The sequence below is a fragment of the Drosophila yakuba genome, chromosome 2R, assembly GCF_016746365.2.
Source record: "Drosophila yakuba strain Tai18E2 chromosome 2R, Prin_Dyak_Tai18E2_2.1, whole genome shotgun sequence".
In the NCBI taxonomy this organism is placed as follows: Eukaryota; Metazoa; Arthropoda; class Insecta; order Diptera; family Drosophilidae; genus Drosophila; species Drosophila yakuba.
The window spans coordinates 22,205,374-22,232,224 of NC_052528.2; the positions used below are offsets into that span (position 1 = coordinate 22,205,374).

Genomic DNA, 26,851 nt, shown 5'->3' on the forward strand with positions numbered 1-26,851 from the left:
ATGCCACAGCAAATTGAAGAGCATATTCTAAGCATAAGCGTTCAATTTATTGAATAATAAATCTATTTAATTTTAGTTCAATGCGCATTCGAATCTATCGCGGCCATAAAACTCTGGCCCTCTGGCTAATTAACGCACTTGGTTGGGGGCACATGGATCCACCATGGAGTCACCATTCCGTTGAACCTGGGTTAAGTGCCCGGGCAAACAGCATAAAAGCACTCGTACCCAAAGACATAATATTTTGCCTTCTCCGCGTTGTAAAAGGAAAACATATTCCTTTGTTTTTTATTTTGTTTCAAGGCCCGATCCCGAGCTCCTGCAATTTTGACATGGTGAAGAAGTCATAAACACACAGAAGGGGCCGTAGATTATCATTATCATCATTGATGGCAGCCCAAACAAAGTGATGAAAAGCAAATGTTGTTGCAAACAATGGATGCGTGAAATACTTCGCACCCCGAGGGCCAAGCGCTGCGCTTAGTCCGCTTAGTCCACCTTTCCACTTTTCCCCGCCACCCTTCCTCACCCGTATTCCCGTCCAGGTGAGCTCGAGTGCTAACTACATTAATGCATAATGTGGTGGCCGGAGTGGTGCCAGTGGTGGTGGGCTTCCAGACCCATCAGCCTAATGACTTGCGTACGGCGGACGCAGCCTGGCCAAAAGGACCTTGGTAAGTGGCAAGTGCGTTAAGACCTTGGCCGTAAACCGCCAAAGGTGGGAAATGTTGTCTCAGCTTCCTGGGCTTTAAAACTCGCAACTTTTGCTAAGTGAACCCATGCTCTCTCACATTAAAAGGATACATTACAGCATAGATTGTACTGTGCAATGCAAATATTTCATATGCACATGAGTTTCAAGACTCAAACTTATTGTCTATGCAGTACTGAACCTCCATTGTCTCATCTTAAAGATGGTTCTATGAGCATATACTCCCTGTTTGTTTGGATTTCTGCACTGGCAGACATAGCTAAGTAAATGAATATTTGCCCCAAGGACTTAATTTAGGCAGATTGGATTAAATATCCTTGAGAGCTTAAGCCCCAACTAAAGTCCTGGTCGAAGGCAAAAGGAGCAGCAAAGGGCTTTAATTTCTACTGGCCCTAATTGCTTCGATTTGGTGTGGAATTTCAATAATTTCAATAAGGCCTGCACACGGGATGCATTTGCGTTGCACTGGGCATCGTGTTTCCAATTAGACAACACATATTTGAGGTATTCCGTGACCATTCCTAGAAGCCAGCAGCACATAATTGGTTTTCACGTTGCACATTAATTAAAATAAATGCCGATAATAAGGCATGCTTTTAACCCCTGGTTCAGCGGCCACAATAAATTGCGAAAAAATCAAAAATAAATTATTCAAAGGGAGCGGGTCACGTGTTGAATGCTCTCAAATTGCCCAACTAATCAGGTCCAAGGTCCAAGGTTCGTCCTGCCGCTCATAAATCGTTTGTATTCCGGCCCCGGGCATTTTTTTTATTTGCTGCCTCACAAAGGAAAGAATCGAAAACATTACAGAAATTAGCCGACAAGAATGGAAGGAAGTCGTCGCCGACGCCAGGGAAATTCATTTCTGTGTGCGCACGAGAATTCTGCTGTTCAGGCTCAAATTAAAGGCCAATAATACAGTAATAAAGTCGGCAGCCAATCGACCTATGGACCCCCTAAGCCAGGCCAAATCGAATCACCCAGACACAGGCACAAACGCACCTTGACAGGCCGCGCTTAAAAGTATTTATAAATTTTATATAATGTGCTCCCAGCGAGCGAGATACATCGCATCCCCCGAGAGAAGTACACCGGCGGTTGAGAAAATAGTCCTCAGGCTTGCATTTCTAAAATAAGAATAATCTCTAATAAAGATATTCTTTTTATATTCATAGTTCTTTAACATTACTTTACAAGCCCAGTTAATGTAGAATAAATATATAAATCAGCAGCTGTAATTGCTTACTGAGCAAGGACTAGACCCCAAAAATAACCCACAACTCTCATTAGCTACACAAGACTCCTATTTACATGCCCGCCACTGTGCGCATGAGGCATGTACTATACATAAAGTACGACGGCTTGCCCTTTTTGGTGTCGAGCGGGAAGTAACCTCTATTATTTACCAATACAAACTAAGCTTTAAAAATAAATGTAAAATTACCCGAAGCGCCAGCTGGTCGATGGATGTGTGGTGGTGGGTGGCTCCTGCCAGGAGGGGGTTCCTTGGCTCCAGACAAACATGTGTATAATGTGTTTAATACAACAATTGTGTGGCTTTTTAGTACCAGTGGCAGTGTGCCACACGCAACAGTTGTTTTTAGCGGGATGTTGCGGAGCATGAAAGCTGCTCCTGCAGATACGCAGATACGCTTGCGCCCTGGCGCCATTTGTTGCCTACTTTTCCGGGCAGGCCAGGTGATGCCTCTGCCGCTGCCGCTGCCGATGACCATTTCATCCCCCTCGATGCGGACTCCGATTTGGATGCCACCCTTATCGGCGGAGCTTTTTGGTATCTCAACATTTGGCGGGCATGCAACAAGCGTGTTGTATCTGTATCTGTATATGTGCCTGTATCCGTGCTCCTATCCGTATCCGCATCTGTATCTGTGTCTGTATCTGTATCTGTGTCTGTGTCTGTATCTGTATCCGTGCGCAACATATTTGCTCAGCCTCAGCTGCTCAACATAAACGCTCGGCTGGAGGCACGAAGATGCGTGACGAGCGGCACTCGACTTATGTACCATTTGGCACACTTGAGAGTTTTTAGTTCGGTTTCGGCAGAATTGATAGATACACGCAGCTCGCACCGCGCACACCACAGCCGTGTATGTAGATATAGATACACACACACAGCCACACGCAGTGCCAGCACACGGACACACCGATTTCGTCCCGCTTTCTGGCCAAAGCAACCGACTTTGGCTTTGGCTTTAGCTTTAGCTTTAGCTTTGGCCCACATCGTGTCTATCTAGTGCCATCGGGCATCGGTTGAAGCCAGAAGCTGAACCGCAATCACAATCGCGGCCAGCACGCTTTTCCAGTGGGAAAACATTTCGGCAGTGAATGCACGTTGATTTTTTATCGGTCCGCCATCCACAGTTGTGATTTGTGATTTACCCCACAACTACTACTACTACTGTCCACCGAACTGGAGTGAGCGGAGGTCGTCGCAAAAGTGCAGTGTTTTCCGGGAAAGTGGCCCAATCCTAAGGCTCTGTTGGCCAGGTAAACCCCTACCCCACATCCAACTTAAAGCTGTGTACATTCCGGCCTGAGAAGTGCCATGAAATAGGTGAAATTTAAGAACAAATGGTGGTAATGGTGGCCATCGCGCCCATATACCGACGGATTCTGGCGCCCAGGCTCTCCGCCATTTTCTGTGGCTCCTGGCTAATTGATGGTGGTGTGTCTGCAGTCGACCGATAGAGGCACTTGGCCTGGTCAAACACAAATGCAATTACAATTACCCAAAGAACAAAAACAGGCAGCAAAAATCCCATTGCTCATATAAGCTCATCAAGAAGTGCTCATGTGTACGTGCGCTTGCTATGACTGTGTGTGTTTGCAGAATGGTGTGTGTTGGTGTGCCTTTGCCGGGGGCTCAATCTCTATAAAGCTGGATTCTGGCTGCGTGCAGACTCCATCTCCATCTCCATCTGGAGTGTGAGCACTAGCCGGGGGCCAAGCGAGCGAAGCGAAAGCCGTTGATGTAAGGGCCACAACTGCGATCCTTCGTCCTGTCAGTTTGCATGGGCAGCTCCTGGATGGCAGCTCTTCAGCTGGAAAATCCCACCTTCAATATCCCATATTTGCTGGTTTTGTGAGACGAAAGTAGTGAAGTAGTGACTCACGGGTTCGCGATTTATTTGGGTCAGCTTATCTTACGATGCCATAAATGATTCATTGGCTTCCGTTATTATTTATTATTATTTTAGTCCACTCAGTCGTAATCCGCAATGTTCTGTGGACAATTGTTCGCTGGCCAATGATGTTTTAATTTCTGTCATTAAAAGATGCGATGCTGCAGAGTATTGCACTCTAGTTTGCAGTGTAGTAACTTGAAACGAAAATACTCAGATGACTTAAAATCCATACAAATGTACGAATTGATGAGTTCAATGTTTTATTTTTGTGATAAGTCTTGAATTTGCTGTTCAGTTGCACATTACTAATAAACGAATAAGTTTAAGAAATAAAGTACTTCCCAGTGACTCAGTACTAGAATATCTTTGCTGGAAATATGTCATATGTGATTTACATAGACGTCACCTGGACATCTCAAAAATAATTATATTTTAAAAATATACAATATCCTTGTAGGACAGCTGAAAGGGAAAGCATATGTAGACTTCTAGATGCATAAATACAAATGTTTCTGCTATCAACTCGGAATCAGCTAATACGGTTTCCCTTACTGTTAGCTGTTTTAAGAGCACCAACTTGTTTGTTCTCTCAGTTAAGTTTAAAAACAGCGGCTAATCACACAGTTATTACTTTTACAAGCAAAGCTTTTCTCAAAGCTCTTCGCTCTCCGCGCTCTCTCCGGCTCTCTTCGCGATTCTTCGCTTGTGTAGCTACTTGAGATTCTTTCGGAGCGCACTCCCTGCCCAGTGCAGATACAGATACTAGCGATCGTCACTTGTCGCTCGTTTTCGGCATTCGGACTCGGGGATTCGTATTCGGATTCGGATTGAGATTCGGTTTCGGATTCGAACTCGTACTGGCACTCGCACGAATTTGTATCTCAGAGATTGTTTTAGTTTTAGTTTTCTTCCCCGCGATTCTTCTGTGTGCTCGCGTTCTTCTGGCCTGCCATTGCCATTGTTTCTGCTTCTGCTTCTGTTTCTGCTGAATTTCGTATCGTAGCGTATCGCTGAGCGAGGAATCAGTTTGACGTTTTGCTTTGACAAGCAACCGTCGTCGATCGGGCATCGTGAATTGCGGATTGCGAGTTGCGAATTGCGGATCGCGACGCGGATTGCGGCTGAATCTCGTGAATCGAAATCTTGGGCGTTCTTCTCTCGTCGCCGGCCGCCGAACGCCGACCGCCCCGAGCAGAGTTCTGAATTCTGTAGGTGTATGCCACCCAAGAGCACGCGTTGCACCACCCGCTGACCGCCGAAAATTCGGTTATCTCCGTGGCCGCAATAATCGACAATCATATTCCCGATTTGTGATCAATATACAAGTAGCTTTTGCATGTGTGTGCTGTGCTGTGTGCTGTGAGCTGTGTGTGCCATATATCGGGGGTGCGTGTGTGCCGTTCAGATTGAGTGTTGGCAGTAAATGTGAGCCAATTGTATCTCTCAGATACAGATACGTTGGCGGTAGGAGCGTTATCGGGGCTACTGCTGCCGCTGCCGCTGCCGCTGCTATAGCTTCAATAGCTCCTACTACTGTCGTGACCGCGCCATTGTTATTATTTTTAATGCATTGAATTTGAGTTTGCAGCTTACAACTCGCCGTATGGATATATGTGGCGATGTGTATACATATTTTGCAATATCTTGTGCGTCAAAAGCTACAGCAACGGCAACAGCAACAGCAACAGCAACAACATCCGTTCTATGAACGTGACCCCCGCGCATTAAAATAAATTCTAATTTGTGGAAGAAAGAGCAGCGAAATGTTTTGTTATTGCGAAGAAGTGTCCGTGTGTGTGCGGCAATATTTATTATTATGAGTGCGTGTGTGTGTGCGTGTGCCTGCCCCTCTTTGCCCACTGTGCTCATGTGTATTTGTTTAATTTATATCTAGAGTCTAGAGTCTGATATAAATATTAAAATAAGAATAAGAAGCAGCGCATAGCTACGTCCACGTCCACGAGCAACAGGCGGCCAAGCAACAACTACCAGCTGAACGACAAATTTTTGGTTTCGGTACGTCAACAGATAATGTATTGTATATGTACTGCGCTTGGACATACATTTTGGGCTCCGATTCGCCTAATTTGCGATTACATGGCTCTGCAGATACATGTACAAATCGATGGGTTGCTTGTTTTCCTTTTTAAGTAGCATATGTATCCTTAAGCTCCTGAGTCCTTGAGCCTCCACAGCAATAGCAATGCAAAGCCACCTTGGAGCTGGCAACGTTCGCCGTACGTCCTCCAAAAAGATCATAAAATTAAATGAAACGAAATGAAATGAGGCGAATAAAATCGAATATTTTCATGCAACTGGCGTCGCAGTTTTCAGTTTAACTAGCCCACCTGACCGACTCTAAGTGACTTCTTATAGGCGCGAGGCAGGCACATAAAAAGCGCTTAAAATTGGTGAGCAATGATGCCCATACTGGTCATAAACAATGTGAAAAATATCATTTCGTACTTATAAACAGACGGCGATAAGTTTGCAAACTGCGTTCGCATTTCGCCATTCGTGTTTTGCATTTTGCATTCAGCATTTCGCATTTTGCATTTCACTGCTGGCCAAAAATGTAGTAGTGGTTTTTAGTTTCTATTTCGGCCACATCCCGCGTGTACTGGCCCATTTCGTCGATTATCTAATGGCTCTCAACGATATGAGTTGTGTGCTATGAGCATGAGTATGAGTATGAGTATGAGTTTGAGTATGAATATGAGTATGTGTAGTTTCAGTACGTTTTCACTATCTATGCGATAGGCTGTCGCCCAATCAGTTGGCTGGCTTAATTAATTCCCGATTTTAACTGTTTATTAAAATGGATTGTTATTGTTGTTGCGACGTTGGCGAGGTGCTTTCGCAGCTATTGTTAACAGCAAATAAATCCGAGCTGCTCGCGTGCATACTGATTGGGAGTTTCCAGGGGGGCCACCTCCACCTCAAATGCTTACTATGTCTGGGGTTATGCAATGCCACCCACTCCCAGTCACCCAGTCATCCAGTCACCCAGTCACCCGTAAACCCAAAGTGCCATGGTGTCTGCAGTTCGTCCAACTTTATGCTCAATGTGCCATTACATTGTATCTGCGTCCGTGTATCTGCATTTGTGTATCTGCATCTGTGTATCTGCATCTGTGTCTGTGTCTGTACTTGCATTTGCATTGTCAACTGGGGCAATCAGCTCCAAATAGCGCCGTCCCTGTCTAATCTTCCAGGTTGCGACACTTATTCCCTGCTCTCCCATTCCTCCATTTTGTTATATCTCACTTGAGATCGGCATTTGAAATGCAAATTCCGAAGCAGTCGCAGAAGTCCCATAGATATTGTAAGCAGTCGCAGATACTCAAATACTCATACATACATGAGTACATCGTATTGGTCCTCCACACACACAGATGTGTGCAACTTGGAGTGTTCTTTCATGTTCGTTATTAATTAGTGGCGATCCAACCTTCCGCCGCCTGTAAGCGATTAGTAGCTGTTCCATTGTGAAGTCCCAAGGTCCGCGATCGTAGACGACTCTCGAGGATGCCAGAGCTATGTGGCCAATGGCCATATATCTGACACTTGTGACGCACGTTCTGAACATGAAATTCCTCGAGAGACCACCGTCAAGGTTTTCCATCATTGGAGGACACATACGAGATGATAATGGGCCATTAAATTGTATATGGACTGCCCCTTTTGGGCGGGCAAATCCATATATGCAACACGTTTTCTTCGTTGCCACACTTTTTAATTGGTTTTTCAGATCGTTTTCGATTGGATGAAGTTCTTAACATTATTTCGTAATAAATTTGAATATATTAGATACATATTTGCAAAACATTTTAATCTCGCACTCAATCGAAAAACCAATTAAAGAGTCAAGATTGTGTTTTTTTGGTCGTCTTTTTTTGTAATTTACTTGGAACTGTTTTTCTAGTCGTTCACTTGAGCAAAGTGTCTTGAATTATGGCAGGCCGTAAACTTAAATACTCCATTTCAACACCTGACTTCGAGTCAAATTAGGCACTTGTAATGGATCTCAGTCGAGTGCACACACATTGAGTGTCCGCTACATTATTCGGCATTTGTATATAGCTGTCGATCGGATTCCAATTCCGATTCCGATTCGGATTCAGATGCATGTAATGTAAACAGAAAGCCGAAGCCGCGCGATCGGCAGCTGCAAAGCATCAGCGTGCAAAAACTATTAGATACAAATTCGCTAGAATGCGAATGCGAATGCGAATGCGGTGCGCCATGCTCCGTGTTCATCATCATTTTTGGTCTCGGCCAGCTTTTTCGTATATGGCCCGGCTTCGGCTGCCAAATACCTACGTTCTTGAGTACATATTGGTAATCGGTAGGAAATTCTATTAGGAGCGCTCGCACTCGCACTCGCACACAGGCGTCCTGATGATGCTATTATCCGAGTGCCCACAAGCACCTGCATACTAATAGCTCCGAGCTGGGGCCAAGCATCCGTGACTGGCTGCATCTAATGAGTTGACGTCGACGTCGGGGACCGCTAATAGAATTTGGCACTCCTTGGCACTCGAGCTTTTAGTTGCATACCGAGCGGCGCCGCACAGGAGCTCGAGGCCCCGATGAAGTGCATGGCACAGCAAGGAGGAGCAAAGAGGAGCAAGGAGGAGCAAGGCACAGCTTGGCAACAGGGCGGCTGAGCAATGTGAAAACCGCCTTCCTCCCTGGGCGGCGGTAAACAAATTATGCTGCGTTCGCAGCGTTCGTTATTTATTTGAAAACCTAAATGAGCCCGAGTGTATGGCGAAAGCCATTACTTGTTCATTTTAATATGGTCGGGCTAAAAATAATTTGTTTAAATCAACAAACACACCATAGACTGATGTGTACGCGGAGCTGATTCTCCGACATCTCTATTGTAGTTTTCTCATTGCTAGAAATGTGGATGAGTTTGCTTGAAGCGCCATCGGATGCTGCACGGAGAAAAAAGTAGGAGCAACTTTGAAGGCAAATGCCTCAGCTCAAGCTAAGCGTGACCATAGCACGCAAAATAATTTGGACCTTACTTTGAGAGCAAGGTCACACTGCAGCCAGCTTAAAGGACCTAAGCAAAGGATTGGAGTTTGGCTTGGACGAAAAAAGCTTTAAGCATTTAAAATTCAAAGCACAATTTTCTCTGGCATAAAACACTCATTCCAAATAGATGACCAATTTCAGTGACATATCTCTCTCTGTACTTATGTTCCTGCGCTCGCCTGTCTTCCTGGTTGTGTCTTCTGTTGTGACGCCTTTTGTCTTTGGCCCCAACAATGCAAACGGATTCAGACAGTGGGACGACAACAAGTGTCCTTATGGATGTGAATGTGTTTATGTGCGAATGCAGATGAAAGACAGCCTTTCGCTTTAGCAAGTCAATCAACGTCGCCGGGGATAAGGACTATCTTTTCCCGCCGCGTCCCCTTCGAATTGTTTTTCCTGTCCCACCGAAGCGACATAAGACATTTCACTCGCAGACTTGATCTGCCGTGGCGAAGGGGCTCCAATTGCCTCTTGAAGTGGGTACGACTTTTGGTGACTAATCTGAACTGTGCTCGCAGGGTTCCCGTACACCCAACTCCGTACTCCGTATTCCGTACTCCACACTCCGCTGCGTATCAGTTGATTTGCTTCTTTCGCTTTCGTTCGGGTTTTATCTAAATATTTAAAATTGGCTAGCAGACACGAGCCAGCTACATAGGGTTTTTCTATTTGCCTGCCCCAAGATAAGGCCAACTGACAGCCGGAATGAGAACAACGTCGGGGCGACATCGACATCCATTCCCATTCCCATTCCCATCTCCAACCCCAACGATGTCAGAGATATGTACGAAGCGCTGTATTATATATGACACCCACAAATCCCCACAAGTCAATTGTTTGATACGTGCCTCCGAGGGTTCAGACTATCAGGTTTCGTCAACTTTTCGGGACGCGAACTTAATATGGCAGACAGGAGTCGTTGGCGAATGGAAAACGCAAATATAGCTTCGAACTGGGCATTATTCATATGCAGCGAGCTGGTCACGTTCAAGGGCCCCTGTTTTCTTATTATTATTTTTTTCGTGTTATTTTCGCCTTTTCGATTTTTTCTCGCCTTGGCTCCAATAATCATTGCCAATATTTGGGCTTTTATGAATTTATAACAATCGCCAAGAGTTTTTGACAATTGTGCGGGTGCTCTGTCCATATTCGATGTGAGTTTCAATGAAACGCCGCTTGAATGGGCAACTGCGGCACGAACTGCCTTTCGTAATCGAGTTAAAATACCAGATATGCACTGCAACGCGTCATTTATCACTCTGCCGGCTTATCAATGTCAATTAAACTAGTTTAACTAATTAAGCTGGGAATTATCAAAAAAGCGCAACGCAGAGGTTCCATGTTAATGTAGGTCAGTGCGCACCAGGCTACCGAACAAAGAAGTTACGGATTGTGGAATAGCTTAAAAAAATAGTTAAAAACTTAATATTTTAGGGCTTCATGTTTCGCCATAATGAGCTCAAGTTAATGTGAAAGGTTTGCATAAATACGCTTATTTAAGAGCCTTACATTATATTGTTTATATTTAAGGCTTTGGCTGTACTCATTTAAGTACATGTTTAATTTTTAAACAGAAAACTAATTAGTGGGCTGAAAGCAGCGGGTAATAAAGTTATATAAAATGTGTTGTTTGCACGATTGCCTTTTTAATGGATTTAAGACCTTTCGTGGGCTTACAAAAGCAATCTACCAATCTAACATGCAAATCCCCAAACAAACAAACAAAAAAAGCCACTGCACTTGCCTGGTATGCCAATTAACCAACACCCACTTCGCTCTTGCCTCTTGCAGTTCCCTGGATCATGTGACCAGTATCTTCGCTGGCCATCAGTCAATCAATCAGCAGACCGCAGCCCAAAAATGTTTCAATTATGTTATCGCCAGCAACAACGACATCGTCCAGAATCGAAAGCATCGAACCAGAGCAGCAGCAACCACAAGAAGGCAGCACCACTGCCCAGGACGAAGGAGTAAGCCGTGCACTCCCGGAAAGCCAAAGTCCGCATACGGATACGGATTTGGATCCGGAACCCACAGCCAACCGAAAACCAAAATCACAAGGCAACCAAGAGCAATTTAGCATAGCAACCGCAACGCAATCAGCACATCGGCCAGGATCAGAAGCAGGACTTCTTAGCCATGGGCTGTTCACCAAGCACTCTGCCCCCCGCCCCTTCCGCCGCTGGTCAGACCGGCGAACGAGGATCCCTGCCGCTGGACGCCTCTGAGAAGGACGAGAGCCGCCTGTTCTGCATCAAGCTCCGCCGCAGCCGCCTCCGTCGCTGCAGCTGTGGGGGCGTGACCTTGCAGCCGCCCAGCGACGGGAACGGCAGCACGGCTGGGGACAACCTGTGCGGCCAGGTGCTGCTCAATCCGCTGCAGACGAAGAGCGAGGCCGACTACGAAAAGGTAACCGAATGCGCCTCGAACTCCCGGTGTTCACTTCTTGTCTTCCACCAGCTGAGCACCGGCAAAAAGGACTCGATTGTGACGGTGGCCGCCCTGGGCAACTTCACACACAGCGTGGTGCGACGGGCCACTGGAAGTAAGTAGAGAACTAAGAACTAATCTCTTAAAGCTGCTCAGAGTGGTAAATTGATATGGCCAGGACAGGGGGCAACATCCTTTCATGCGCCGAAACAATCCGCCGCCTTGGTTCTCAAGAAGGGTGCACAAATAGTTTGGAAGGCATTTTTGAGAGTTTGAATAATTTATTCCTGGCAATTTGAAAATTTCTCAATTCAATGGAAAGGTTGAATTTCTGTTTCCATTAAAGAAAAAGCAAATTAATGTAAAATTGATAAAAGTATCTCAATGGAATGACTTCAAACTCTCAAGTAACAGTCTGAAATCATTAAAACGTTAAGATATCATTTCTCTGCGTGTTTTTTGATACCTGATACTCTTGGCAGCATCATTTCCCTCCGTGATACCCTTTAATGAGAGGCGTCGGTTACCTTGAATACTTAATAGAGACTATTAAAGTAGACAAGTGCTGCGATTGAGGAAATCTGCTTGGGCTTCTGCTTCTGGTTCTGATTGGATTCTTCTAATCTGAAGTGAGGCTACTCCACCCTCAAGAGGTTCCGCTCTGCTGTTTGATAGTACTCGTAGTACTGCTTATCAGTGGGAATCTCGGAATCGGTTGCACATTTCCTTTTCTTCAGATTTCCTGATGATTTACAATGCACTGAGTTTCAGCCAATCGACTCAAGTGGCTGTTAACTAATGCTAGATAAAACGGGATTATGATTGATTACTGAACTACAGGGTATTAGCAGTTTGTCCTTCTCTTTAGACACTTTGTCTAGACTAGCTAGATGGCAGAATACCCAGTACTGTACTGGAAGACTCATTAATTAGTTTGAAAGCTGTGCCTTAAGTCGCAATGCAGGGTATCAGAAGTGCGGTGCAAGCCAACAGCTTGGCCAGGTAACTCGATCCCAGACTCGTAAGAGTCAGCTGGCGCTTGTCGGGGATCCAAAGCGCAGCTGTTTTGTGTCGCCGTCCAATTAACAGTTTCCCGCTCTCCGCCCCACTCTCTCTCTCTCCCGCTCTGCCGCTCTCTCTCCTGCTCTCTGGCTGCCGCTTTCGGTGGAGCCGTGCCCAGAGAGCGAGTGAGCATCGTTGAAACTTGATCGCGCTCAGCAAACGTCTGGGGATCGGATTTGGGGTGGGAGAGAATCGGAGAATGGGAGAGTGGAAGAGCCGGAGAGCGAGCTTCGATTATCAAATGCAAAGCTCGCTCTCTCCGAGCGGCCGCAACAGCTGGAGTCGGAGACCGGAGTCAGTTCAGTTGCTGTTGATTCTTTCGCCGCGACGGTTCCGCGCTCGCAGTTGCAGTCGACGTCGCCGCAACATACATTTGTGATTCGCAGTGTTTGTGCCATATAGAATTGGAATCGGAATCAGACTCGGCGTCTATATAGCCAGTGCCAAAGTAACGCGCTGGATGCAAGTGCCAAATTGGAAATACAAAAAAGAAGAGACTGCCAGCTGCAAACTGGTCGCCACGAAACGCCATCTAATGCAGCTGAAGTAGCTTGAATTTGGCCAAGTCGTGGCTACATTTATACAACACACAACATCTATATAACATATAACCCAGGGCCAACCAGTCGTCGATCCAAAGCGATTGCAATTAAAAACGCATAGAGCCGACTGAAAATCATGTACGCGCTGAAATTCGTTGGCTGCATTCGCCCGAGGTGGAAAAAAACAGCTTAGCGTGCTCTAAAATACAACAAAAGTGTGCATAGCCGCGCACGAATATAAAAAAAGTGTTAAAAATCAAAACAAACTTCGCAACTAAGTGTGCCAACAACCGCGGCAACCACAGCAACAAGTGTAGCGAGTAGCGATCTCTGGATAGATTTGGTCTCCTCCAATCGCCACCACATACGCAGATAGCCAGTTAACCAGATACCCTTTAACTCCCCCAATTCAGAGCCCACTTTTGACCCATTGATGGGTGTGGGTTGCCCGAATAACGCCCTGTGAAAAAGCCTCAATTAATATGCAAAAATTCACATGACAATATCTGGTTTTGTGCCAGTCGCACACAGCAGCCGTATAAGAACAGAAGGAGAGCGAGATCGACATCGGCATCGGCATCGAAGTACGTCGAACTCGCACTTCTCTTTTCCAACCCGCATCCGAATCGAAATCTGAATCCGAATTGGTATCCGAATACGCATCTGAGTTTTAGTCAAATTCCGAGTACGAGTACGATTCCGATTCCGATTCCGAAAGCGAGCCCCTGTAAACAATGGATCGCACACGGAATGGCGCCAAAACATCAATCACAGCCAAAGAAAACAAACCGAACGATCAGTCGACGCTTCTCAACTCGACTCGACTCGACGCTACTCGATTCATTATGGGCGGCTAATCCCACGCGTCAAAGTTCTGCAGTTTATCAGCCAGCGTTCCCCATAAAAATGGGAAATTGAGCGATGACGCCCGCGTAGTCGTAGTCGTTTAGTAGTACGACACTACGACTTTGGCGATTCTCGCTGGTCTTACACAAATTACGTATAGTTTAGCCACGTGAAGGTATAAGGTATAGGAGCAGGCAGATTAGATTACCCCTCGACCAGTGAATGCTCCCTATCAATATGGGTTTCCCATTACCATAGACGAGCGCTCCTCCGGCGGCCATATGTCCAGTAGTCCGGCAGCCGGCTATCGCTGAGTCAAGAAGATCGGCCCAGATAGGGCTTTTTGCCGATTCGATACCGACTTCGACCCAGGGCCACTCGGCCATCCGACCATCCAGCCATTCAGCCATCCAACCATTCTAGCCCCCAGATGTAGATTGTGCACGCGTTGCGGCCTATCTGTAACTGTATCTGTATCTGGGCGCTTTTGTATCTGCATCTGGGCAAAAGAGTACCTGTATCCGAACCTGTGCCGTATCTCAAAACGCACACAGCCTAAACATCTGAATACTATGAGCAAACTTGCCTGATATTATCTTATCACAAATTAATTGGTCGCCATGACAACGGCGGCCCAAGGCGCAAAAGGCCCCAAAAAGCCGAGGGCCCAATGCGATTCGGCCAGCGGGACTGACCGGGAGCCCCTGCTAATCCGCTCATAGAATTTGAGTTGAATTTCATTCTGCTTCTGGTTGCGATGGCATTGCACCTGCCTTTATATGGCTAAGCGCCTTATAAGCGCCCCCCAAAAGTATCTCACGGATTGCCAAACAGACCGTTAGCTTTTGCCGCAGCGCACATTCGCAGTCGCCATCGCCAACGCCATCACAATCGCCATCGCAGTCGCAGTCGGTGCTCGCAGTCCACTGCCTCTGGCAGTTTGAAAATCCGTGCGAGAATTATCATCTGGCAAACAGTTCTTCATACCGGATTAGAACGGACGTTTCGCCCAGTCCGGCTCGCGTTTAATTCCATTTTCCATATTTTTTGGTAGCTGTAGTTGCCAGTTACCAGTTTGCCAGTTTGCCAGTTTGATTCAGGGTTTATCCCCCGCAATTTCGCCACTCGATCGCGTGCAGAAGTGCAAAAACCCAAGTGCATCCGAGAGTAAAAAGTTGAGGCGTCCGCGATTCCCGCCGCTCTGTGTCCGACTCTATGTACTATGATTAGGAGTGCGAGCCCAGGCAGTAAGTAACTTGGTGGGGCACTTGGTGGGTCCAGTTTTAAGGTGCCCCCGAAATTCAGAGACGTCAGCGGCTGCTGGCCGCCTTTTATCTAAACAATTTATCGATTTTCGCTTAGATTACAACACCCCCGCCCCCACTCCGCTCCACTTTACTCGCTGGCTGCTCCGAAAAATAACACCAACGATAAGATACACCCGACCCATTTGAATAAGCGCAAACATACTGTCCCCACTTCATGTACAACGCACACGGATCCCGTCTGGGTATGGGTCTGAGAATGGGTATTGGTATGGGCATGGGTATGTACTAGGCACAGACCCGTACTCCCCACTTTCCGTACTTTCCCCGGCTAGTTTTTGTTTATGCCCCATTCCGGCTATTTATATTAAGAGTGCTGTGTACTGTGCTGTGTGCCGTATCTTGTGGGCTGTGCGTATGTAGTGTGCGACTGTTGGGCATGTGGGGCAGTTTATCATTACGCACTAATTGTGTGAAATCAATGCCGCAGCCAGATAAACAAACTGTTGCACATAAATGACAATTAGCATAATGCCACGAATGTAATGCGAATTTGTGTGACTTCATTTGCAAAACACCAAGAAATCCAAGAAAAAACCAGAAGTGCCAAAGCCAAGGAATAAATAACAAGCGACAAGCGAACGAACAACACAAACAATGATAATTTCCAGCCAGCCGAATTTGGCTGGATCGGCGACGACCACGACGACCACCACCAGTGCCCATGTGAGCCAGGAGGGTTCCATGCCTCTGTCCATTCCCGTAACCGTAACCGTTCCCATGTCCATGCCCATTCCCATCTCCAGCACTTGCAACTGCGGGGGAGTGGGCGTGGGAATGGGAATGGCCCTGGGGGCCAGACAGTGCCCATCTCTAGCCATGGATCCGACGACAGCCACGACCACGCCCACGCCCACACCCACGTCCACGACACCAGGCAGAGATTCATTAACGCGTCCGGCCTCCGAGTCCGAGCTGAATGTGGGTAAGGTTCCACCGCCTCCGCCTCCACCTCCACCTCCACCTCCTCTTTCGATCCCCAACTCTGATGGGGTCAAAGTGGAGTTTGATGATGCGGTTAACATGCGTGTCCACTGGGGAGTGACTTGGGTTGGCCCAAATGATGATGATGCCCGGCCAAGGGGTCTTGGCAATTAAAAATCAGCACTAAAGTTTTCTTCATCAACTTTTCATCCTTAGTAAATGTTGGCAGCTAGGTAAATTGCCGCCAGCTTGTGCAGAAATTTAAAACTTTGGGCAACTGAGAAAGATGTGAAAAGTTATGATCGCATTTCCCAGAAGCAACTGCATGAAAATTATGCATTCAAGAGGTGGAAGAGCTTAAGAAGATGAGAGCTCAGTGCGCAGAACAAATTAAGATTAGTGGGAATAAAATAGAGCAGGAAGAGAAATATAATTAATTAAAACAGTTGCACTAAATGAAGTTTAGCTGTAAAATAACCGCTTAGCAGGAAATGCCTGTTGAACAATTACGTTCACAAAAAATAAGACTGCAAGTGAATGGCTGGTTATTGTGTATGCTGAAGGCTTCAATTAGCATTATAAGCTTAAATATGTCGTAACACAAATATTGTAAATAATTTAAATAATGCATACTTGACATGAAAGCAGCTTGCCAGGTGGATATATTCCTTATCAAGTTAAAAGAAAAGCCCCCGAACAAGACCCAAATGCCTTTTTGATAACTTTAATTTGCTTGCAGGGAATCCGCACAAAAGCCACGAACAAATTTCGTTACACAGAAAGTTTGTTTGGTCAATCATTTGGGGTCTTAAAAATTGTTTGGGCCTAAGCATACATAACTTGCGAGAAGCCGCAGAATTTTAATTTCCCCCAAACTTTTGCTGGGGGACTTTGCTTGCAGAGCGACTGCTGCAAAGGTATGCCGAGCTCCAAAGCTCCAAATATGGATTGAAATTCCCCACTTAAATATGTACACAAACTTTAATGCGCTGGGAATTATTGAAGGTTGAACAGGTCGATCTATTGGATTGCAAGTTTTATTTTCTTATGCTTCGCCGCGCCAGCTTCATGGCTACATGGCATCCTTTTCGCAGGATTTTTGTTTAGTTTGCTCCCCGCAGCACAAGGCAGCATAAAGCAGCATAAAGTGGGTTGTTGAAGGCCCGACCTGTTTCTCATTAAGTGAAATACAATTTGTGCGGCTTAGTTCCTCGGGGGATCCCCCGTTCGGTTGACAGATAGGAAGCCCAAGCTCGAGCACCGCCCCCAAGGACCTTTGTACCCTTTTGCCGGCACACACACACGCGTGTGTATGCGTGTGCGTGTGCCCGTTTATAAAGTGTTTCTGAAATGCCAACGTTTATAATTAAATAAAACGTGCAACAAGAGGAATTAATGTGCGTGCGTGTCCCTGTCAAAGTGTTGGTAACTGAGTGGTTGTTTCTATATGTGTGTGTGTTCGAGTGTGAGTGTGTTTGCGAGTGTGTTTGTGTGCGGTGACCATTCATTTTGATTGTGGTCGTGCCGTCGACAGCCCCCAAGTATGCAGCGCTTGCGAGCCCCGAAACGCTCAGAAACGTAGCATACTTTTCAGGGAATTTTCCTCGCCTCCTAACGCTTTTCCCCTCCGCTCTTCCGTTTTCCCCACAAACGCAGGCACAGGCACATCGGGCACCAGTTCATCCGGCGGGAACAGCCGTCCAGGTCACCGCAAGTCATCACTAGCCCTCGCCCTCACCCCGGAAGATGAGCCGATGGACGTCTACCAGGTGAGTCTGCCAATCCGTACTGTGATCATGGGGGTCTTGGGGTTGAGGATCGGGGATTGGGGGTTGAACCACATGGCTGTTACGTCTATTGATAAGGTATCTTATCAGGGGCAACACAGTTTATATGGCAGCGGGCCGAGCGGAGAGCGTTGCGCTTTTCGGTTTACATTCCGCTTTAAATAGCCGCTCACCCACACCAGTGAGTCGCGATGCGTGTGTGTGTGTGTGTGTGTGTGCTTTGCCTATAAACAATACGCTACCAGAGAAATCAAATCAATTAACATTGAAGGTGGGAAATCAAAAGGCAAAGAAAGAGATTATACCCCCAATCGACGCGACTCAATTCATTCCGTTTCAGTTCGACTTTTGAGCGTTGCGAAGTCGCTTACTTTCGACCACAAGACCTGTGAATTATTCAGAACTGATTCCGCATTGAATCACCGATCGAGATACAGACAGCCGCAGATAGAGATACAAATACAGATACTGATACAGATACTGATACAGTACAGATACAAATACAGATAGAGATACCGATCTAGATAGAGATCGAGATTGTCGCATTAGAGGACGGCGTGGAAAAGTTGGAAATGCCACTCGCGACGCGACGCGTTTCTATTCGTACGTTCGCGGAGCTTATGCAAACAACTTGTTATTGATCTAAGACATTGGACCTCAAGTGGCGAGTGTAATTGTTTTGTCGCTGTCATTGTTATTGCACTACGGATTGGTTCGCCCCACTCTCTGCGAGTGGCCAGTGGTCGTGGTCGTGGTCGTGGTCGAGTGTTGGTTTATAATTAGCAGAATGCGCAACTGCTTGCCAAAATTCAGCAAAGTCTTTCGCCGCAAGTCCTCCGCGAAGTCGTCCTCTTCGTCGGCCGGTCGAGAGAATCCGTCGAACGAGCCGGACTCCGATACGGAGCCGTATTCCATAGCCATTGCGGCTATATCCGATCGGAGTGGAGATAACCGTAATGAAAGACCAAGAACGCTGCCAGATGACGATAGCATTCGCAGCCGGCTGATAAGCGCTGCTCATTTGGATTTGGATTTGGGTTTGGACTCAGATTCACCGGCAATGCCGACCAACGGAGGCCTTCGGCCAAAGAGCGAGGGTGCCTGCCCGGAAATGAAAGTGGAAACGATTTCGGCGGCCACGTCTCCGCCTCGGCCTCTGCACAGGACTCCAGGACCGGTGGCCATTTCCCTGCCATTTGTGGGACGGAATTCGAGTAAAACGCCCGAGGAAATGGAGCTGGAATACGAGGCGAATGTGGAGGCCGAGAGTCGTGACATAATGACCCCCCTGCGCCGCAACACAAGGCCGCTGAGCGTGTCCTTCGGCGGAGGAGGACGCAGTGCATTGCAGACGGAAATAGTCGAGGCCATACGCAGCCTGGACGTCCCGGGCCTGCTGTTGAACAATCTGAGCCTCGACGGGAGCACACACCCGAAGGGGGAAAGGAGTCATGCGGCGGAGGAGGAACCCCTGACACCGGGCCACGACCATGAGGACTCGGTGGTCCTTCGGCGCAAGGTCATCTGCCTGGAGCGCAAAACACACAGTCTGTACGAGCGTCGATTGCCCAAGGTGCCGAAACTCCATCTCCAGGTGGCGGGCAAGAAGCAACCGCCGACGGAGGAGGAGGAGTTCCGCACTTTCCAGGTAGCTTTGCCAGGCTTTCAGCTTTCGCAGGACCAACTTTTACCAACGCGACATTGGCAGTGGCAGTGGCATTGGCATAGCCATCAATCTGCCGCCTTAGCCGCGTCTTACGGCGTGTTGTGATACATTTCCGATTACATTTTCATTCCTCTGATTGACACTGAGCCCCACCCACCTTCAGCGGATTTAATGTGCTCGTATTATAAATCTGCAGCACACAAGCGTGCCACACATAAGTCAGAATCAGCAGCGAGCAATTTTATTTTAATTTATCATCATTTAAGCGACACGAACGACGACACACACGCATTGGACCTCCTGGCTGGGGATATATATAAATATATATATCCATCTGTATACAGATACAGATACACAGATACGTCTGTACATACGCAATGCGAAGCCGGGTTAAGCCCTCTTATTTTGATGGCAAAGCCGGAGGAGCTGCAGATTTATATTAAATTTTACACGTTGTCTCACCTGTTCTGACACCAATCCCCCATTCACGTTTCTTCCCTCTTTTTTTTTATGTCCTGATGCAGCGCAATCTCATGGACCTGAAGTATCCAACCGTGCTACCACCGAATCCCCCACTTAAGGTAAGCCCTCTTCGGACCACTTGCAACATGGGGCAATTCAATCAGTGCAATGGCTTTGACCCTCCGCTAGGCCCTCCTGGTTTTCCACAAGTCGGACAGCATCTGCGAGGCGATCACCGCGGCCTGCCAGCGCCACCAGCTGGACGTCACGCTGGTCAAGTCCAAGGAGGAGGCTTTGGACACCCTGCAGAAGTCTTACGCCACCGCCCAGTGCTATCACCTAATCATAATTGATGCGCGCTCCTCCAAGAACCTGGATGCGGAGCACATTGCGAGGTGCGTAGTGGTTGTGGTAGTGGGTTAAAAAGTGCCAGATGTGAAATGGGTTTCAAGTTGGGTTTGGGTTCGGAACTTCTCGAAACTTTTCCATTTTCATAAACTTTTCACTTTGCTATAAAACTTGCCGTCTCCTCTTCTCGGTGCCGTACCCACAGAACCATTCGTCACACACACGGCCACCATTTAACGACAATAATTGCAGTCTGCAAGAAGAGGTGAGTTCGGTGCTCAGCAGTTGGGCGCCAATTTCCACTAACGACTTACGACTTACGACTTACGAGCAACGACTTTTGCAGTTTCTTCGAAAAGGATGATGTGCTAATTGCTCTATTGGACGCTGGCGTTAATAGAGTAAGTTTCCATTAATTGCCCCATCGCTGGAAGGGATCTGCTAAGGGGAAAGCAGAAAGAGAAACAGAAACAGAAACAGATGCTACAATGCCTTGTGTCCACCTTGTGTCTTGTGTATTCACAGTGCGTAGCGGAGACGACCAACCTGGCCATGTGCAGTGTGGAACTGAAGCAGATACTGCACTCCATCATCCGGCCGCACAATGTCATGTCCACTCAACAGGTAATCTAGTTAATGCCCCACCGTCACTCGGCCGGCCATTCGCTTCTGCAAATTAATTCAATTAAATGGAAGCGTGCAAGCGCTGTCCTGCAGGCCAATGAAATTGTAAACCCACACTCACTACCCCATTCATTCCCCAGGCCCTCTACACGGCTCTCCACCGGCTAAAGGAGGTGGTGCTCATCACGGACGACTTGCTGCGGATTCAGTACGCGAACCGTGCCACCGAGAGGCTGCTCAACATGCGGCTGGTAAGTGGGTCTGCGTGGGCGGGTGGATTGTTTGCGATTGCGGCATTAATGAGATTTCCGCGTTGGACAACAGGACGAGATCATTAGCAAGCAGCTGGAGGACATATTTGTGTCGGACCTCTCCACCATCAGCGAGCAGTGCAAGAACATCAAGGAGTTCGACGGCATCCTGACGGTGCGACGCAAGAGCCAGGAGGGCATACCCATGCACGTGCGCGTCGTGCCGGTGGCCTGCATAGGCAGGTGAGTGACCAATCGTCCTCCACTCCAATCGTCCCCTGGCCACCGAGTGAGTCTAATTGGCAATTTTGTACGAACAGCGCACCCACGCACCTGATTTTCAACTTTGATGTGCCCGGCGGGCAGATGGACTTCATAGCCACGCTGCCGCAGCCCAAAGAGGCGCCTCGGGGCTCCCTGCACTCGGTGCGGCGCTGCAGCTTTGATGTCCGCTCCATCGCCTCGGACGGATTGAGAAGAACGAGCCTGGCCAAGCTGACGTCGCTGCCACTGGAGGCACCCATCACTAAAGTATGACTCCGCTTCCGCACTTGGGTTGTGGCTGCAGCACGTTGCAACTTTGGGAGGGCTTTTGGGATTGCCTAAATTGCTAAATTGCCGTCCGTGCCTGTGCCTGTGCCTGTGCCTCTGTCCGTCCGTGCTCCGTCTGTGTGTGTGTGTCCTGGTGTTCTGGTGTCCTGTCATGCCCCGTAGCATATGCAGCAATAGCAACAGCAGCAGCAGCAACTGCAGCAGCGACAGCAATAACATTAGCAACAATATTTGCACAAGCACAAGCACACAGACCATCCACACCCGCACCCCCCGACACAGGCACCGACACACAGTGAGATCCGAAGGCAAATGCATTTACCGGATTGGAGTGGTGCTGACTTTGACCATCGGTGTTTGTCTATGCGAGGGCCACGGGATGACAGCAAGCTCTCTGCTTTTAATTATCAAATTAATCAATCCAATTTCCGCTATCGAATCGAAGGGGTCTGAAACACAGCTTTGTGACAAGTGGCGCCCGAACAGCAGCTTAGTAACAAGTGGCGCCCGAACAGGGACTAGTCTGTAATTAAAGATTTGCAAGCAAGAAAGCACACTCCAAGCTAGTCAAATGTATTTGATGTAAAAGAACCGACAATGGGTCACTTTTAACCCACATTGCCTCACTGTTCACTCATTTGAGCTCCTAATTTGTCATATACGTAATGCCTACTAATCCCAAAAATTCAACAGTAACAGCACATCTAAGCCACCATGTTCTTAGATTGATTCTCTTTTTATCTCTTAATTGTTATGTTCTCTTTTTTACTTTTATGTTTTGTGTACTCGAACAATGAACCAACTCATAAAAAATATTACAAATAATATTACAAATGTACCAAACTGTTCGTTCGCACGTTCGCTCGCTCGCTCGATTTGCTCGCTGTGCGTCGCTAACCAAAATAAAAAAAAAAAAAAAAACCAAATGTACAAATCTCAAAACCAACAAACACAACCGAAAAAAAACCAAAATCGAAAACAAAAACAAAAAACAAACCAAACGCAACCACTGCGCACTCGCACATTAGATAATCAATTTACTATCACAAGTACAGGAGAATTGTTCGGCCGATGAGGCGCGTCTCATAGACAAGGTCTTGGAGTTCCTGAAGCGCGAAGGACTCTACAGTCCGCAAATGAAGGAGATACGAACCGACGATCCCATAGCCACCGATCTAATCGGTGCCCTGCTCACGGTAAGTGTCATACCTCCAACCCATAGGCTATGCATCTAACTCGGTTTGGCTTTTCCAGGGTCCCAGCGTGTACTCATCGCGCCGCAGCTCGAATGACTCCATCATACGCACTGGCAGCTCCACGAGAACCGCTGCCATTGTGCCCGCCAAAATGAAGGTGGGTATTCCATTCAGATCAGTCTACTAGTATCTAGAAGGTAACAAACTACGTTGTCTTGCAGTCCAATCCCATCATCATGGAACTACTAGACGAATCTCTCAGCTGGGACTTTGATATTTTCAAATTGGAGGAGATCACCGACTACCACCCGCTGCTCTACCTGGGCATGGAGATGTTCCGCCGCTTCGACGTCTTTGCCACCCTGAACATCGATGAGAACGTGTGCAAGGCCTGGCTGGCAGTGATCGAGGCCCACTACCGCAAGAGCAACACATATCACAACAGCACCCATGCCGCGGATGTGATGCAGGTGCGTTCCTGCTAGCTGATCCTTGCCAGAAATATCTCAAATTATACAAAACCTTTGTCACATTAGGCCACTGGCGCTTTTATCACCCAACTGACCAACAAGGATATGCTGGTGATGGATCGCATGGAGGAGGCGACCGCTTTGATCGCCGCCGCCGCCCACGACGTGGATCATCCTGGTCGCTCATCCGCCTTCCTGTGCAACTCGAACGACGCCCTGGCCGTACTGTACAATGACCTGACCGTGCTGGAGAACCACCACGCGGCAATCACCTTTAAGCTAACACTGGGTTAGTGTATTCCTAACAATTGATAAGCACTTAAGTCAGTTAAATTCACTGAAATACTTCCATACTTCCAGGCGACGATAAGATCAACATTTTCAAGAACCTGGACAAGGAGACGTACAAGTCGGCCCGCAGCACCATCATCGACATGATCCTGGCCACCGAGATGACCCGCCACTTTGAGCACCTGGCCAAGTTCGTGAGCGTCTTTGGCGGCGAGGAGCCACGTGATGTAAGTCCCCCTATTTCACTCTATATTGAATAGCAGCTAATTCGTATTTTTTATCACTAGCACAACCCACAGACGGATGAGGAGACGTCCATACTCATGCGTCGCATGCTGATCAAGGTGGCGGATGTGAGTAATCCCGCCAGGCCGATGCAGTTCTGCATTGAGTGGGCACGCCGCATAGCCGAGGAGTACTTCATGCAGACGGACGAGGAGAAGCAGCGCCACCTGCCCATCGTGATGCCGATGTTCGATCGGGCCACCTGCAGCATACCAAAGAGCCAGATCGGCTTCATCGAATACATCATACAGGACATGATGCACGCCTGGGAGAGTGAGTTCGTGTTGGCAGATCCCGCACAGCAGCAACTAATGGCTAACATCCTTTGCAGGCTTCATCGACATGCCGCAGCTGATCACCTACATGCAGATCAACTACTCGCAGTGGAAGAAGTACGACGAGCAGGGCGTCAACACGCTGGCGGAGATCATGGCCAAGCAGCCACCGGTGGGCAAGATGGCCAACTCCAAATAGCATACGGCCTTCCGGAGATTGTTCTCGGGTCTACTGAAGCCACTGCCGGCCCACGCGCCAGGTACCTCCACTATTGGCGAGAACGAGATGGAGGACGTGCTCTAGTGACGGCGTCGAAGGTCCTGCGACGTCTGACTCCGGACCCGCAGTCTCTCGGCCTAATCCTGAATCCACTGAAGTCGCAGCCCACCCGAGTCCAACCGCTCCCTGGACTGCCCCACCACACTTATCTCTGAACGGACCAACGGACTGGGGGCGGGGTCACGGAGTGGGTTTGATTGGCTGGCTAACGAAGTGGTGCCCCTTCTGAGCGGTGTCACAAATGCGGTATCATGCAAAGCAAAACTAACTAAGGCAAACAAGTAAACAATTATTGGGCTGGACTCAAAATTAAATGTTTAAGATGCATCACAAGAAGCGAACTTTCTATTTCTATATAAATATACATATATACCATGTGAGTCTGTGTGTGCGTGAGTGTGTATGTCCCTCCATCCCCATATAAATGTGTATGTGTTTAGGCTAACGAAAGCGGACTAGCAGACCAGCATGCTTTGCTAGCAAGCTAGCATGCTGGCATGAAGTCCCACAGCATATGGACCAGATCATATGGCGTGCGCTCCACTGTACCTGGCAACGGTATAATGTATAACAGTATAACGGTTTTGGCGACCCTATAGCGGTACTACCGAACCAAGTGTTACAAGCACGTAGTTCTCTCCCATCATGAAGACAATCTCTGTTGAATACTGCAAGGCCAAGTAAATATAGTTTAATTGCTGTCCAAGTCAGAATCGTGATCGGATTCGGACTAGGATTCGGATTCGGATTCGGATTTGGATTTGAATTTGGATTCGGGTTCGGAACGAGTACAAGGCCATAGCTAGACGAAGACTATACATACTAGATACATATGCACATGCGGCATACATAGGCAAGCAGAATACATATATACTACTATCACTAGCGACTAGCTAAGTAGCTAACCAGCTAACAACTACAAGTAAAACTGAAACAAACTAATTCGAATCCACTCTTGAGACATATGAAATCCTATGGGGCCCCTTTTACTACCTAATTATCTAGTTACCTATTTTCCTAACTGAAGCAAAACGCGAAATGATGAGCTATCCTAACTAATACTATTAATGTTGTTTAGCTTTCTAAGCATACGGTATGAGAAATCAAACTAAACGCAAATGTTTACCAATTAAGTGAAATCCTTTTTGAAATCTTTTTATCTAATTGACTGAACAAATTACATATACATATATAAAGCAGATCTATTAATACGAGTTGATAATACGTTCTTGTTATAACTAAATGATGAATGAAATGAAATTGAAAATGAAAGCAAAATAATATATACAATATACATATATACAATTTATACAACTTTTACGAAGCATATTATATATATTTATATATGTCATACGATATCGGCATTCATTCGCAGAGTTACAGTAATTTGTATGTGTTACCAGGTGTTAAATCCGTGCTTCAGAATGTTTTGATAGAAGTTATATACACGCCCCCAGTCCTCCTTTCCACCTCCTCAACTTTGTGGCAAGGTTCCCACCCACATCCTGTTTGCTCCACACGACCAACAACCACCCACCCACCAACCCACATTTTCCGCTCCCACACTTCGTATCACCACTACTGATCGCATTAAATCGGAAAATTCACCCAAACAGGCAAACAAAAAACTGAGCGATAGGAGAATATAAATGTATTTGCATATTCAATGTTGTTAATATGTGTGTGTTTCAATTGAATGTATTGGATTAAATCGCGTGAGTTACAAAAGCGCTAAAGTTGAATAAATAAAGCAAAAGCTGATCGTAATGTGGAATGCTAAGTAAAGTAAAATGCGAAAACAATTTACACGTTATGAAGAATATACATATATGTATACATATAATATTTATAGATACGGTACTACTACATGTTTCTGAACACAAAAAATGATAAATCTTTACATACAACTATGTATATTTGTTACTACATCTGTTTGCTCCTTGCAGGTTAAGGATTATAAATGTTAAGATTTAGTCAAATTTATTGTAAAAAACCAAACACAACACAACAAAAAAACAAACAGAAACACAAAAACAAACGCAAATAATACAAATAAAAATCCAGCAAAATGGAAATTATCTACAAAAGCCAGCGATCGAGAAAGCGAAATTTGGGGTATGGGGTCAAGGTTGTTGGCCAAGTTAGCCAACTTGGCCAATTCTAGCCCAGTATACGATTCTATATCTGCTTAACAGCTCCATTAGTATTTCATACACTCTGTCAATAATGATATATCATCTATTTATTTGATGTGAGCCCAACCCTCTGTGAATGCAAACAACCTGTTTTCAGCAGCTAATGGCTGGCATTCTTCCAACTCGACGACTG

General features: G+C 46.9%; 1 protein-coding gene across 7 annotated transcripts; it reads left to right on the forward strand.

Annotated features, from left to right (window-relative positions):
- The first annotated feature begins 2,766 nt into the window (after window positions 1–2,766).
- Window positions 2,767–26,562, forward strand: LOC6531867 (high affinity cAMP-specific and IBMX-insensitive 3',5'-cyclic phosphodiesterase 8). 7 transcript variants are annotated; one of them, XM_002092618.3, is made up of 20 exons: window positions 4,880–5,066; window positions 5,753–5,874; window positions 10,699–11,316; window positions 11,368–11,452; window positions 17,693–17,805; window positions 20,014–20,070; window positions 20,141–20,346; window positions 20,505–20,564; window positions 20,646–20,700; window positions 20,825–20,923; window positions 21,064–21,174; window positions 21,248–21,417; window positions 21,495–21,705; window positions 22,755–22,922; window positions 22,981–23,079; window positions 23,144–23,392; window positions 23,459–23,681; window positions 23,753–23,910; window positions 23,971–24,241; window positions 24,300–26,562. In XM_002092618.3, the coding sequence occupies exons 3-20, from the start codon at window positions 11,047–11,049 to the stop codon at window positions 24,440–24,442; spliced, it is 2,748 nt and encodes a 915-aa protein (XP_002092654.3). In that variant the 5' UTR covers window positions 4,880–5,066; window positions 5,753–5,874; window positions 10,699–11,046; the 3' UTR covers window positions 24,443–26,562. The 7 variants fall into 7 exon arrangements, with proteins under 7 accessions (XP_039228182.1, XP_039228181.1, XP_002092654.3 ...); XM_039372248.1 differs by lacking the exons at window positions 4,880–5,066; window positions 5,753–5,874 and adding an exon at window positions 2,767–3,220 and having other exon boundaries at window positions 22,782–22,922; XM_039372247.1 differs by lacking the exons at window positions 4,880–5,066; window positions 5,753–5,874 and adding an exon at window positions 2,768–3,220.
- Window positions 26,563–26,851: the final 289 nt, after the last annotated feature.

What these genes read in the sequence shown, in the direction of transcription:
- LOC6531867 (XM_039372245.1), top strand. Translation starts at nt 18,611, where the DNA reads ATGCGCAACTGCTTGCCAAAATTCAGCAAAGTCTTTCGCCGCAAGTCC. An exon ending in AGGAGTTCCGCACTTTCCAG is followed by an intron (nt 19,472 to 20,013) that starts GTAGCTTTGCCA and finishes GTCCTGATGCAG; the next exon opens with CGCAATCTCATGGACCTGAA. An exon ending in CCGGTGGCCTGCATAGGCAG is followed by an intron (nt 21,418 to 21,494) that starts GTGAGTGACCAA and finishes TTGTACGAACAG; the next exon opens with CGCACCCACGCACCTGATTT.